Source organism: Myxocyprinus asiaticus, chromosome 43 (genome assembly GCF_019703515.2).
Source record: "Myxocyprinus asiaticus isolate MX2 ecotype Aquarium Trade chromosome 43, UBuf_Myxa_2, whole genome shotgun sequence".
NCBI classification, from domain to species: Eukaryota; Metazoa; Chordata; class Actinopteri; order Cypriniformes; family Catostomidae; genus Myxocyprinus; species Myxocyprinus asiaticus.
In genome coordinates, this window is record NC_059386.1 from 32,063,912 (window position 1) to 32,078,909 (window position 14,998).

At 39.1% G+C, this 14,998-nt stretch overlaps 2 protein-coding genes across 2 annotated transcripts; one reads left to right on the forward strand and one right to left on the reverse strand.

Annotated features, from left to right (window-relative positions):
* Positions 1 to 159: 159 nt before the first annotated feature.
* On the reverse strand, positions 160 to 2,771 carry LOC127433299 (beta-crystallin B1-like). Its single transcript, XM_051685069.1, has 6 exons — positions 2,616 to 2,771; positions 2,112 to 2,258; positions 1,561 to 1,679; positions 1,173 to 1,305; positions 941 to 1,083; positions 160 to 514 (listed from the first exon to the last, which is right to left on the reverse strand). The coding sequence occupies exons 2-6, from the start codon at positions 2,235 to 2,237 to the stop codon at positions 337 to 339; spliced, it is 699 nt and encodes a 232-aa protein (XP_051541029.1). The 5' UTR covers positions 2,238 to 2,258; positions 2,616 to 2,771; the 3' UTR covers positions 160 to 336.
* Positions 2,772 to 10,366: 7,595 nt separating this feature from the next.
* Positions 10,367 to 14,037, forward strand: LOC127433300 (beta-crystallin A4-like). Its single transcript, XM_051685070.1, has 6 exons — positions 10,367 to 10,451; positions 11,077 to 11,120; positions 11,436 to 11,554; positions 12,047 to 12,188; positions 12,579 to 12,721; positions 13,805 to 14,037. The coding sequence occupies exons 2-6, from the start codon at positions 11,082 to 11,084 to the stop codon at positions 13,950 to 13,952; spliced, it is 591 nt and encodes a 196-aa protein (XP_051541030.1). The 5' UTR covers positions 10,367 to 10,451; positions 11,077 to 11,081; the 3' UTR covers positions 13,953 to 14,037.
* The last annotated feature ends 961 nt before the right edge of the window (positions 14,038 to 14,998 follow it).

Genomic DNA, 14,998 nt, shown 5'->3' on the forward strand with positions numbered 1-14,998 from the left:
ATTTGTTGTATAATAAAACACATTTCTTTAATATTATTGATTTAAGTATACAAAAAAGGTACAAGTATTTATTTTTTTGTTTTTTATTTTTGTTTTTTGTTTTTGGGAAATGAAGAATAGATTTAAAAAATGGAGGAAAGAATAAAAAGAGTAATCAGCTTTTGTTTTTCCAAAACATGTTTATTATTGGCATCATAAAAAGTCAGTTAGATGTCCGGGACAATTTAAATTAATCTATTCTGAGGGGGGAAGTCAGTGAAAGGGAGGAAGGAAAGGGGGTTAAAAAGTGGGATTAGAAGGCTAATTGCTATGCTACAAGACCGCAGTGAGGTTAGTTCACTGTTTAGCGTTGGTCAGATTGAAGCAGCCGCGCTGGTGGAACTGCATGTCCCTTACACGGCGCATGGACTGAATCTGAGGCTGGAAGGCGCAAAACTCGTTGTAGTGTCTGTAGTCACCACACTCAAACAGATACTGGTAGCCTCTGTAGCCAGGGTACTGGTATCCCACCCAGCTGCAAAAGAAAGTACAGAATAGGTTAGAATTGGTAAATGATAGAGTAGGATTGTTATTTGGCTAGCTGTTGCATTACACATTATTTAGCACAAATTGGTCTGTATTTTTGCAACTCTAATTCTGTAGAACTTTATGTGAATGGTCATGCTAATAGATACTGCTCCACAGCCTTTTCTGTTGGTGGAGAGCATGGCAAAGAGAAGCACCAAACCAGCATAAACATGCATGAACCAGTATGGAAATTCATGATGGTGTAAGGAAGTCTTGCTGGTTAAGCTAGTTAAGAAGCCTGGACTAGCATCCAAAACAAATGCTGGTGACTAGCAGTGCAAGTCTTTTCAACAGGGTGGTCAGTGAAGCATAGTATTGCCCAAAAGAAGTGGCCTTGTTTTGTTCAACATTTAAGGTTTGATTTGGTACTTACGCTCCGCCGGGAACCCTCACGCTGCCCACTCTGTCACAGAAGCCGTGCGCCCACAGGGTTGGCACATCATCCTCCTGGATCTCCATCTTGTTGCCCTTGAAGTCAGACAGCTCATACAGGCAGATCTTGTGCTCCATGGGATCCTGGAAGTATCAAGACAAATGTCAATGATACGGCTAGCTGAGGTCTTGCATTTGAATTCAACATGTGCAATGCCCCCAAACGGTCATACCATGCGGATGGGTCTGAGGGACATGAGACAATCACTGCGGTAGCTGTTTGACCAGGTGTCCCAGCGAGGATACTCTCCCTTCTCCAGGATGAACATCTCACCACGGAAGTTAGTCTGCTCGAAGGCAACAAAGCTAAAGACATGGACAGCAGGGAGAGATGTGTACCAGACAGAGGTTGACAGTGGATAGCAACAGGTGGACGAGGAAAAAAAGAAAGGAACGGAGGGATAACAGCATGAGTTTGGAGGAAAAGGATGGTACCGACAAGTCAGAAAAAAAGATGTTGCCATTGGCGTCCTTGATGCATCAGGGACTGTCCAACATTTAGATTTAGCCTCTAAGTTTTTCCCATCCACATTAGATAGAATCCATTTGACAATGACTTACGGGCCGCACTCAACAATGATACTGCGGACTCTGTCCATTCCACGTTCACAAACGTTCATGCACTCGTTCTGGACCTCCATCATCCTGCCCTGGAAGTTCTCCTGGTCGAACAGGAAGATCTGCAAGAGTTTGGGAAGTAGAAGACTCTTGGAATTGCGCTCAGTTAAGGCTTTCAATCAGAACACCACCAGGTAATTTCACAATTTACCTCAATTCCTGCTCCTGGACAGCCACTTTCTTGTAGAATTTAATTTCAGCTCTAGTTAAACACACCTGGACCAAATGATCAAGTTCTTTGGGTTTACTTTAAAATTACAGTAACTAAACTCTGGAAAGTGGCTATCCAGGAGTTGGAATGAGTAACCCTGATTTAGCTGGACATTGCATTGTTGTGGAAGTAGTAAGTTAGGCTGTTCCTCTACAGAAATAGAGGCTCTAATCGTCTTCTCAAGGTTCCAAGCTAACCACAACAGTACTTTAATGTCTGTATGTAGTTTTGCTGTCAAATTACAGTTCCTCAAAGCCAGTTATATCAAAACGTGGCTACTTACTCTGTAGTTGCCCATCATTCCGGGGTCTCCAGTCTTGGAAGCCTTGCTGGTGGCAGCAGGGGCAGGAGCTCCCTTGTCCTTGGCATCGGTGCCCTGGTTGGTGGCGGACTTGGCGGTCTGAGACATGGTGAAGGAGTTCTAGAACGTCTGTGGGAGAGAGAGCAAAGGGTGGGAAAGTTCATGAGGCTTGAAATTTGTGGATATACTCAAAATACCTATTCAAGGCCAGTGTGGTGGGAGTGGGGCAATCCGTTTGAAGACCTGACAGATTTGAATGTAGTTGGAGTGAGGGATGGAAGGACTTTGGGCTTAATATTTTAAATGGTTGCTTCCATTCTCCAAATACAAAAACAGCATGAAAAATAAGTGAATCCAGGGTGATTCCCTACTGCATCCATAAGTTGTGATTGCCTTGAAGACCAAAGGGACTCCCAACTGTATATCAATTTGGGAACACTTTTGCTGTATCCCTTTTGGATGCATTTGTGTTTGCTGGGCTCTTACCTGCTAGAGGACAGCTGTGCCTTGCTTGGGTGGCTGGCTCGTGCTGGCCCCCTCTGACCAGTGCTCTACCTTTTATACTCTGGCAAGGCAAGTACAGAGGGGCTTGGCGTACAATAGAAGCACCCCGTCATCAGAGTCTGCCTGTGCCAAAGCCGCTGGGTCATTGCATAGCCCAGAACGCTCTCCCTGCAGTGTCTGTAAGCATTTTACTTTCAATGGAAATTACTGACAATTGCACTTTCCCCTCAGAGCCTGCACTCTATGCTATAGGCTACATATGGACGAGAAGTATACACAGGTCAAAAGTCAGGTAAAGCTAATCCTCGCTAACACGCTCTCTGACTTTGGCTGAGTTTCACAAGAAATACAGTCTGTGGGTTTGCTAACAAGTTACTCTGTTGCTAACAGCATTTTCTTTTTATATATTTTTAAAGCTAGCAAAGTAGCAAGAGATGCTTATGAGTTATTTTCAAAGTCAAAATCTTTTATTTGTCACATACACATACATGTAGTGCATTGGCAGTGAAATGCTTTTCCTGTAGCTCATCTTAACTGTGCATTCGTATAATTTACTAACATAATAGAAGAAAAATAAGGATAGGAATAAAGTTAAGAATAATGCTAATAAATAAATGTATTTAGGTAAAAGTGCATAATATATATTATATGTATAATGTATAACATAATATATAATGTATGTGTTTAATGCCTTGCATATAATACAATAATAGAAGTGTATTATACATATATACTCCCTGTCTAACATCTGATCCCCATCATTACATTTTTCATGATTCCTTGGAATTAATTTAAAATGACATATACATTTGTATATTTTAAATTGGGCTTGTTTCTTCATATGTTGTGTTTGTTATGGCAAATATTTTTTGAATGGCATCATTATGCAATGGAAAGATCCCAGACTGAATTCCACAGAATCTCAAAGGCACTCTTTGTACTGGCACTATCTGAGATGTGCAGACACGATCTTCCAAAATGAATACTGCAATAACACTGTAATAACTGCAATGTACTTTATGTCAGGCTCTCCTTTATGATTTACTGAATGATTCTACATAACATTTAAAAGCAAGACAATATATTAGGAACAGCCTACAAATCTAAACTTGTTTTCGATTTAGCTGTTTTGTCACAATAATTATGAGGTGGAACTGCCTTTTCCTGCAATTGTTATGAATATAAGATTTCTATGTATATATCAATAAAAACAACAAATAAGCAAAAATGCTTATCTACACAATGCTCATATATTATGTAAGAAATAATCAACTTTAGCACAAATGTTTAAAAGCATGTTTAATGCTTGTATTTTCCTTAATATATTTAAAATAAAAATAACTTTTTTATAGCACCTTTTAGCAATTTAGAACAAAGTGCTTCACAAAACATAAGGTAAAAACAAAAATTCACAAAGTAATGAAAGCAAGATCATACAAATTAGTTTTAATCAAGACTTCAGATTCAGCAGATCTAATATCCCAGGGCAAGCTGTTCCATAATCGTAGGTCCTTTACTACAAAAGCTTTATCACCTTTAGTTTTGTATCTGCATCTTGGAACAGCCAAAGTTCACGACAACAAGATCTAAGAGGTCTAACTTTTCATAAGGTCTTAAAAGTTCTACTAAAAAGTTCTGCCAAACCATGTAATGCTTTATATGTAATCAATAAAATCTTAAAATCAACCCTAAAATGAATTAGTTACCAATGCAAAGAAGGGAGTAATGTGATTAAAAGACCTAGTTTGTGTCAAAAGTCTAGCTGTAGCATTTTGTACTGATTGTAGCCATGCTAAAGTGCATTGATTTAAAGCTGAAAACAGGGCATTACAATAATCTAGGTGAGACTAAATAAAAGCATGAATAAGCTTCTCTGTATCCCTAAAACTCAAAACATGTCTCACCTTGGAAATGTTCCTTAACTGCTAAAAACAAGACTGAACTAACTTCCTGACATGATATTCAAAATGTACATTTGTATCAAAATAGACACCCAAATTTCTCACCATCTGCTGAATATTCTGGACCACCTGATTAAGTGCTGACTCAATCTGACTTTTTTAAAACCAAGACCGATTATAACAACCTCTGTTTTATAAGTATTTAACAGAAGAAAATTGCATGCTATCCAGTTTTATATATCTGCTATACAAGCTTGAAGAACATTTAAGTTATTCAGATCATTGGTATTCAATGACAAATATAACTGTAGGTCATATACATAGCAATGAAAATGTATGTTGTAATTCCGAATCATAAAACCAAGAGGTAACATATATAGAGAAAAAACAAAATTGGCCCTAACAGGGATCCTTGCGGAACAACACAATTTATTGTTGAAGAGGAGGACGTCTGTTCAGCTTACTGGAAACAGACCAATCTAAAACCACCCCAGATATTTACACCCATTTCTTCAATGTATCAATTTAAACTGAACGATCAACTGAAAAGTTATCTATATGTTTGGTAAATGTTAAATATTTTCAAAAGTTATTTTGGCCCAACTTCCCTAACATGGTCCATGGAAATAGCAAAACACTCACTGATCAGAATCAGAATCAGAATGAGCTTTATTGCCAAGTATGCTTACACATACAAGGAATTTGTCTTGGTGACAGGAGCTTCCAGTACACAACAATACAAAAACAGCAACAAGACTTTAAAAAAAATAATTAAAATTGAATAAAAAATAGATAAATATTGAAAAGAATAAAGTATATATAGAATACACAATAGACAATATATATATATATACATACATATATCTAATATCTACATACATATACACACACACACACACATATACATACACACACACACACACACACACACACACACACATACATATACGGTGCATCCGGAAAGTATTCACAGCGCTTCACTTTTTCCACATTTTGTTATGTTACAGCCTTATTCCAAAATGGATTAAATTCATTATTTTCCTCAAAATTCTACAAACAATACCCCATAATGACAATGTGAAAGAAGTTTGTTTGAAATCTTTGCAAATTTATTAAAAATAAAAAACGAAAAAAATCACAAGTACATAAGTATTCACAGCCTTTGCCATGACACTCAAAATTGAGCTCAGGTGCATCCTGTTTCCACTGATCATCCTTGAGATGTTTCTACAACTTGATTGGAGTCCACCTGTGGTAAATTCAGTTGATTGGACACTATTTGGAAAGGCACACACCTGTCTATATAAGGTCCCACAGTTAACAGTGCATGTCAGAGCACAAACCAAGCCATGAAGACCAAGAAATTGTCTGTAGACCTCCGAGACAGGATTGTATCGAGGCACAGATCTGGGGAAAGGTACAGAAAAATGTCTGCAGCATTGAAGGTCTCAATGAGCACAGTGGCCTCCATCATCCATAAATGGAAGAAGTTTGGAACCACCAGGACTCTTCCTAGAGCTGGCCACCTAGCCAAACTGAGCGATCGGGGGAGAAGGGCCTTAGTCAGGGAGGTGACCAAGAACCCGATGGTCACTCTGACAGAGCTCCAGCATTTCTCTTTGGAGACAGGAGAACCTTCCAGAAGAACAACCATCTCTGCAGCACTCCACCAATCAGGCCTGTATGGTAGAGTGGCCAGACGGAAGCCACTCCTCAGTAAAAGGCACATGACAGCCCGCCTGGAGTTTGCCAAAAGGCACCAGAAGGACTCTCAGACCATGAGAAACAAAGATTGAACTCTTTGGCCTGAATGGCAAGTGTCATGTCTGGAGGAAACCAGGCACCGCTCATCACCTGGCCAATACCATCCCTACAGTGAAGCATGGTGGTGGCAGCATCATGCTGTGGGGATGTTTTTCAGCGGCAGGAACTGGGAGACTAGTCAGGATCGAGGGAAAGATGAATGCAGCAATGTACAGAGACATCCTTGATGAAAACCTGCTCCAGAGCGCTCTGGGCCTCAGACTGGGGTGAAGGTTCATCTTCCAACAGGACCCTAAGCACACAGCCAAGATAACAAAGGAGTGGCTACGGGACAACTCTGTGAATGTCCTTGAGTGGCCCAGCCAGAGCCCAGACTTGAACCCGATTGAACATCTCTGGAGAGATCTGAAAATGGCTGTGCACCGACGCTCCCCATCCAACCTGATGAAGTTTGAGAGGTCCTGCAAAGAAGAATGGGAGAAACTGCCCAAATATAGGTGTGCCAAGCTTGTAGCATCATACTCAAAAAGACTTGAGGCTTTATTTTTGCCAAAGTTGCTTCAACAAAGTATTGAGCAAAGGCTGTGAATACTTATGTACATGTGATTTTTTTTCATTTTTATTTTTATTAAATTTGCAAAGATTTCAAACAAACTTCTTTCACGTTGTCATTATGGGGTATTGTTTGTAGAATTTTGAGGAAAATAATGAATTTAATCCATTTTGGAATAAGGCTGTAACATAACAAAATGTGGAAAAAGTGAAGCGCTGTGAATACTTTCTGGATGCACAGTATATTATATATATATATATATATATATATATATATATATATATATGTACATACATACATACACACACACACATACATACATACATACATTTTTGCTCAAAAGTTTGCACACCCTGGCAGAAATTGTGAAATTTTGGCACTGATTTTGAAAATATGACTGATCATGCAAAAAATGATTTTTATTTAAGGATAGTGATCATATGAAGCCATTTATTATCACATAGTTGTTTGGCTCCTTTTTAAATCATAATGATAACAGAAATCACCCAAATGGCCCTGATCAAAAGTTTACATACCCATGAATGTTTGGCCTTGTTACAAACACACATGGTGACACACACAGGTTTAAATGGCAATTAAAGGTTAATTTCCCACACCTGTGGCTTTTTAAATTGCAATTAGTGTCTGTGTATAAATAGTCAATGAGTTTGTTAGCTCTCACGTGGATGCACTGAGCAGGCTAGATACTGAGCCATGGGGAGCAGAAAAGAACTGTCAAAAGACCTGCATAACAAGGTAATGGAACTTTATAAAGATGGAAAAGAATATAAAAAGATATCCAAAGCCTTGAAAATGCCAGTCAGTACTGTTCAATCACTTATTAAGAAGTGGAAAATTCGGGGATCTCTTGATACCAAGCCAAGGTCAGGTAGGCCAACAAAGATTTCAGCCACAACTGCCAGAAGAATTGTTCGGGATCCAAAAAATAAATCCCACAGGTAACCTCAGGAGAAATACAGGCTGCTCTGGAAAAAGACGGTGTGGTTGTTTCAAGGAGCACAATACGACGATACTTGAACAAAAATGAGCTGCATGGTCGAGTTGCCTGAAAGAAGCCTTTACTGCATTAATGCCACAAAAAAGCCCGGTTACAATATGCCCGACAACACCTTGACATGCCTCACAGCTTCTGGCACACTGTAATTTGGAGTGACGAGACCAAAATAGAGCTTTATGGTCACAACCATAAGTGCTAAGTTTGGAGAGGGGTCAACAAGGCTTATAGTGAAAAGAATACCATCCCCACTGTGAAGCATGGTGGTGGCTCACTGAAGTTTTGGGGGTGTGTGAGCTCTAAAGGCACAGGGAATCTTGTGAAAATTGATGGCAAGATGAATGCAGCATGTTATCAGAAAATACTGGCAGACAATTTGCATTCTTCTGCACGAAAGCTGCGCATGGGATGCTCTTGGACTATGCACAAGGCCAAGTTGACCCTCCAGTCGTAACAATAGAAAAAGGTGAAGGTTCTGGAGTGGCCATCACAGTCTCCTGACCTTAATATCATCGAGCCACTCTGGGGAGATCTCAAACGTGCGGTTCATGCAAGACGACTAAAGACTTTGCATGACCTGGAGGCATATTGCCAAGATGAATGGGCAGCTATACCACCTGCAAGAATTTGGGGCCTCATAGACAACTATTACAAAAGACTGCACGCTGTCATTGATGCTAAAGGGGGCAATACACAGTATTAAGAACTAAGGGTATGCAGACTTTTGAACAGGGGTCATTTCATTTTTTTCTTTGTTGCCATGTTTTGTTTTATGATTGTGCCATTCTGTTATAACCTACAGTTGAATATGAATCCCATAAGAAATAAAAGAAATGTGTTTTGCCTGCTCACTCATGTTTTCTTTAAAAATGGTACATATATTACCAATTTCCCAAGGGTATGCAAACTTTTGAGCACAAATGTATACATACAAATACACACACATACACACATACATAAACATATACATATACATACGTACATATATATGAATTAGACAACTTCAGATAATCTTTACTTAAACTAAAGCATTTCGATGTCTATATTTTGAAATAATTAAATCAGCCATTAAAATTTGTATTACAATTGATTATTTGAAGGAAACCTAAACAAATTAAAGTACTAGATTTTGGCAAGGGTACGCCTTATGCAATTCAAGATTTTACATCGATTCTATTGGACTCCCTCTAGATTGTATAGGCTTGGTTTAAAGACACACCCACCTGCTGGCGATGCCAATCAGAAGATGGAGACACAACCCATGTTTTTTGGTGGTGTATTAAGATCAAAGAATTTTGGTTGAAGGTTCAGAGTTTTATGTCTGACGTATTGGGCACTCAAATTTCATTGTGCCCCAGACTCTGTATTTTAGGCGATGGGGCGGTCATCAATATAGGGAATAAACACATAAAAAATGGTGTCCTAAACAGTGTCATGATCGCCAGACAAGTTGTTTTCAGGGGATGGAAGTTGGCTGGAGCGCCCCCATTTCAGGAGTGGTGCTCGGAGATGGGGAGGGTGGCGGCTTTCGAAGAAGGGTCATCTAGAAGACTGGGGAATTTGGATTGTTTGTTGGGAAATGTGGCAAATAATTGGCATTCTTGGAGGGCCCTCGGGGTGGGGCAGTGGAGAAAGAGGTGTAGTTATTAATGTGTGTGATTATTATATATATTTCTTTTTTGTGTGTGTGTGTGTGTGTGTGTGTGTGTGTGTTGTGTGTGTGTGTATGTGCTCGTGTGACCACAGGGGTGTTTTTTGAGGGTTGGGGATTGGGAGGGGTGGTAGTGGGGGTTAAATGTTGATTCTGTGTTTATATGTTTTGCTTTTCTTTGTTTGATGTGTTTGAAATTTTTTTTATCACATAGTACTAGATTTTGTTGCATACAGTGTACTGAAAGTTGATATAGTCATTTATGCTCTTCAATCTTTTATTATTATTATTTTGTCATACGACGGATAGTGATTGGTTAAAGATTGCAGACTGCAGTGCTTTCATGCTAAATGTAAAATATTTGTCATGATTTATTGCACAACACCTATTATTCCCAAAATAAGTTTTAAATATATCATACAGCAAAACAAAGTATCTTTATGCCATGACGTCCTAAAACATCCAATGATGTATTTGAACCTCCAGGTACATTATGGTAAACAATAAAACATACAGCAACCTCCCCTACTGTCAATTATTCTTTTCACACCCACCCACAAATACTCACTATCCCAGCATCAGAATGGATCAGAGCCAGAACTACCACATCTCAACTCCACCTTCCCATGCTACACATGTCACTGTCTCAGATTAGCACCAACCCTAAACATATATGTGTGAATGAATTGTATGTCCAGGTCCATAGACAAAAACCGGCCTGGATGCAGAGATTGGCCCTGCGGATAATGTGGCGTTTGCAGTTCTACAGCTGTATAGATTTAACCCCTCCTTTGTCAGCCGGACAATGGCAGGCTCCTCCCTCACTGCTGAGCCAGGGCTTTTATTGGGCCCTTTGCCAGGGGAGGCTTTAAAAGGGTAGATGCACATGCCAGCTCTCACTCACATCAGGACGTCCCAAGGGCATCGAAGCGAGGTGAGTTTTGGTCTGCTCTTGCTTCGGCTCCCCTCCCCATGTAAACAGCCACCGTCGGCCCCGTTCTCTGTGCCCACCTCCCTCAAACACATTTATACTGCCACCAGCCCAGCTACTAGGCAAGGATGGAGTGATAGACCATCAACATATGATGTCAGGCCTTATTTTTGCCTTAAAATGATTTTAGAGAGACATTCCTGTTTGGTCCGTTAACTTGAGAATGACTCTGATGGTCATATGCTACCTATCGATAAAAATGGCATGCATGCCAACTTGTGCTTTAAACAAAGTCTCATTTAGTTGGACACCTGCATGCTTTTCCAATGTTAAGGATGTTGTGTACAGCCTATTAGTCTTTTTGCATGTTTTGCTGTGCATATGTCCATGTTTTGTGGGTATGATGTTTGTTTGGAATATTTTATGTATGTTGCATGTTGTATTGTGCGCATGTTAGTATTTTATGGTAGCACCATGGGATTGGAGTGTGTGAATGAGTTTGAGGATGCAGTTGACATTTGTAGTTATAGCAAGGCATTGGATGTAAGTTATCTATTAGACTAACTATATGTTTAATTTATGCAACTTTGAACTGCTTGTACCAGCTTGATCTTTGTTTTTGACACAGACGAGATGACTCACCATTGCACCAAGTTCTCTGGCCATTGGAAGGTATGCTTGACATAGAGCTTTCACTCAAAACCAAAATTATCTTACAGAAGTCCAAAAAATATTTGCAAGTGCTTCCATGAATACTGTTAACTGGGATATCCTTTGGATTTGGTTATAATTTGATAGTAAAATTCCTACTTTGTCTGCTACAACTGCCTCAGTGCAGTAAGGATGAATCTTCCCTCTTCCCCATAAACTTCCTGTAACTGTAAACTTCCTCTGGTACTTCACATTCCCATTTAATCATCTCCCCATAATGCAGATCTTTAATTGTGCCCATGAAATCTTTAAAGGTTCCCAACCTCTGTCTTCCAGATCATCGTGTATGATGAGGAATGCTTTCAGGGTCGCCACCACGAGTTCACCTCTGAGTGTTGCAATGTCATGGAGTTCGGTTTTGAGACCGTTCGCTCATTGAGAGTGGAGAGTGGAGCGTGAGTATTTTCTCCTTCAATCTGTGCAAAATTTCTGACTGGGTCATTTTTTACCACCATAGTCAGCGAGAGGAATGCGTCCACCCCAATACTGAGATTAGTGTTAAACCAAAATGAGTTCAATGACTAATTTCTTAAACTTGACATCGAAGGTGCACTGAGTGGTTAAGCGTGTTGCTATTGGGTTGTAAGGGTGTTCTGGGTGGTTACTATGTGGTTTCTAGGATATTTTGGGTAGTTGCTAACTAGTCCATCCCCATGTTTCTATAATATTCTGGTCAATATAGCTTGGGTCCCCTTTTCAATATAAGTCTATGAGAATTTTTCACACATTTTGTCGTCCGCCAGGTTAAAAGGTCTTATGGCTTAGAAAAGTAATATCACAGCTTTTCTTAACAAGCCATTTGAAAACAGCATTCATGTCTATATCACAAACCACACAAGTGCTGTCCAGACTCTTGTCTTTAACATGTGCTTACACTTTATCAACAGGTGGGTTGGCTATGAGCATGCCTCTTACCAGGGTCAGCAGTTTGTTCTGGAGCGTGGAGAGTACCCTCAGTGCGATGCCTTTGGGGGAAGCAATGCCTACCACATCGAGAGGTTGACCTCCTTTAGACCTATTTCCTGCGCTGTAAGTTTACAAAGCATCTATTTTTCAGTCCCCAACTTTAGGGCTGTCTTTAAAACCATATCAAAAAAGAGGCAACCTGGCTTTTCTGAGCTTTTCATATCAGCCTACAAGAGTTTATTTGATTAAAACTATTTTCAACATAAGCCTCTTTTGCAGTGTTTCTGTTACATTAGTACAATGTTATCAGTATAATATTCACAACAGAAATTATGACAGAAGGGTCCAAAAGTCTGAGACCACTTATTTTATTATGTGTTCTTTTCCAACTTAATAAATGTTTTCATTACAAATTATGTTATCGGTATTATAAAACAGGACTATTAATGTTTTTTCACTGGTAAGATGCTTGATTTCACTGACCGACAGTGCATTTGAATTAACTCCATACAGAATCACAGGGAGTGCAGAATGACCATCTATGAGAAGGAGAACTTCCTGGGTCGTAAGGGTGAGCTCAGTGATGACTACCCCTCTCTGCAGGCCATGGGATGGTGCAACAACGAAGTGGGTTCTCTGCGTGTTCAGTCCGGAGCGTGAGTATTTAATTGGGCCCCCCCTTTTCACTTCTATCTTTTTTCTCTGTACCACTTATGGTTTTTGCAAGTCCTTAAAAAGTATTCAAATGCTTTTTTAAAAGAAATTATGTTATGGTGTCAAAAGTTTTCGATACCATAAAATAGCATCAAAAAGTATTTTCATAATTAAGGAATTTATTATGTTTTTTCAGGCTGAGTATTGATACAGATTTTCTCGATTTGACTTTAATCCGATTCACAGCCCTCGATTCTGATACGATTTTATTCAGTTCTGATTCATGTGGGTATCTTTCAGTTATAATGTCCGTTTTGCTAATGCTGTAAATTACACCGGGAACCTTCTAACATGGTACAATATAAAAATATTAATTAAAAAATTAACAACAGGGCCCAAACTATGCAGTTCAGTTGCTCTTTATTTAACAGATATAATAATCAACACAACCAAAACTGAAGTAAACTTCAAGGTAAAAGAACATTCTTGGGATTTTAAGGATTAAAATTGGGAATCGTTCAAATGAAGTTAATTGGAAAATCAATATTTTTTAGCCCTAATGGTTGTACAATAAATTATGAATGTAGTAACTATGGTGTTTTGGGCATTTATTAAAAACCCTGTAAGTGGAAAAAAAAGTGCCTTTATTATTTTAACTAGACAGTATTTTAGTTTATTTTTTGTGTTGTTCTTTTGAGCAATTGTTGTTTTGTCCAAATTATGGTTCCCTTTTGAAAAATCAGACTTTTGAACCACCTCAGAATATTGAATATTATAAAAAAAAATTAAAAAAAATATCAATACAATTCATGCAGGTCAAATGTAAAAAAAAAAAAAAAAAGAAAAAAAGAAATGCTATTTAATGGCTTTTTTTTTTTTTACTTTTTTTTTTCTCTTCTTTTTTTGGGCAAAATTGGTCTAAAATTTGCATTAAAAAGTACTAAAATGTCTGAAGTTTCATTCCCTTAAACATGCAGATTCACTGCCATTTTTTTCTTTTGGTTAATATCCATTTTCTATCTTTTCTAAGCATCTGTTCAAGTCTCGATTTGTTCACTGTCTTTTCTTCAATCTGTGTGCAACAGGTTTGTGTGCTACCAGTTCCCCGGTTACCGTGGATACCAGTACATCATGGAGTGTGACCGCCACTGTGGAGAGTACAAACACTTCAAGGAGTTTGGCTCCCATTCCCAGACCCCTCAGATCCAGTCCATCCGCCGTATCCAGCAGTAACCGATTTTATCCTGCCCCTCTCCCTGCCAAAACTCTCATGCCCCTTTCTGCCCAATGCTAAATAAACTGTCTTTCTTAAACTTCACTGACCTCCTGTAATAGATCTGTGTCTAAAAGGGTACACTTTATGAAACCTCAAAGTTACCTCAAAGTTACAGCAAAACAAGTTATAAAGCATCTTTAAATGAATAATGAAGAATGACATGGGGGAAAAACAATAAATGATGTGCTTTTATTACAAATGGTTTGAAATTGCTGTTGTAAGCAAACTTTTTTCGGTGCCCAGCTAATACACCCCTATACATGGATACTCTTTGTGCCAGTACTGTGTTTATTTGGTGTCTTTGTTTCTTTAAAAAAAAAATTAAAAAAAAATGTACTTTGATCCATTTCCACCAGATGGGGCAATAAACTAACCAGCCAAACCATGACAGGTCTGCAGTATTGTAATGAAGTCTAATGAAGACCTAAATGCTCTTTATAGCATTATATAAACAAAAACACTCCAAAACATGGCTTAATTTGGACCTCAAAGTCAGTTTAAATGGTCAACTTAAATAGTATGTGTTGCAGGAACTTAAAAAGCAAGCCCAAACAAGAAATAACACTTTGTTGTTGATGCAATATTGATAAAAGTGGTGTGATGCACTTACATGATGATTTTTATTTAGATAACATGGTGCAGTCATTGCAACAGCTGGCTGATCGCATCACAGACACAGAGCAACAACACCCGGACTCACTTATTATTCTGGGAGATTTTAATAACACTAACCTCGGGGGCCTTGGTAGCTTAGCAAGTAAAGATGCTGATTACTACACCTGGAGTCGCAAGTTCGAATCCAGGGCGTGCTGAGTGACTCCAGTCAGGCTTCCTAAGCAACCAGTTGGCCCAGTTGCTAGGTTGGGTAGAGTCATGTTGGGTTAACCTCCTCGTGGTCACCAAAATGTGGTTCTTGTTCTTGGTGGGGTGCGTGGTGAGTTGTGCGTGGATGCCGCAGAGAATAGCATGAGCCTCCACATGTGCTATGTCTCCACAGTAATGT

Excerpts from the sequence above, each read along its gene's own strand:
- LOC127433299 (XM_051685069.1), bottom strand. The coding sequence starts at position 2,237 with ATGTCTCAGACCGCCAAGTCCGCCACCAACCAGGGCACCGATGCCAAG. Across the intron at positions 1,306-1,560 it reads ATCATTGTTGAGTGCGGCCC|CTTTGTTGCCTTCGAGCAGA; the intron begins GTAAGTCATTGT and ends CCATGTCTTTAG. Across the intron at positions 1,084-1,172 it reads CCCTCAGACCCATCCGCATG|GATCCCATGGAGCACAAGAT; the intron begins GTATGACCGTTT and ends TGATACTTCCAG.
- LOC127433300 (XM_051685070.1), top strand. The coding sequence starts at position 11,082 with ATGACTCACCATTGCACCAAGTTCTCTGGCCATTGGAAG. Across the intron at positions 11,121-11,435 it reads AGTTCTCTGGCCATTGGAAG|ATCATCGTGTATGATGAGGA; the intron begins GTATGCTTGACA and ends TCTGTCTTCCAG. Across the intron at positions 12,722-13,804 it reads CTGCGTGTTCAGTCCGGAGC|GTTTGTGTGCTACCAGTTCC; the intron begins GTGAGTATTTAA and ends TGTGTGCAACAG.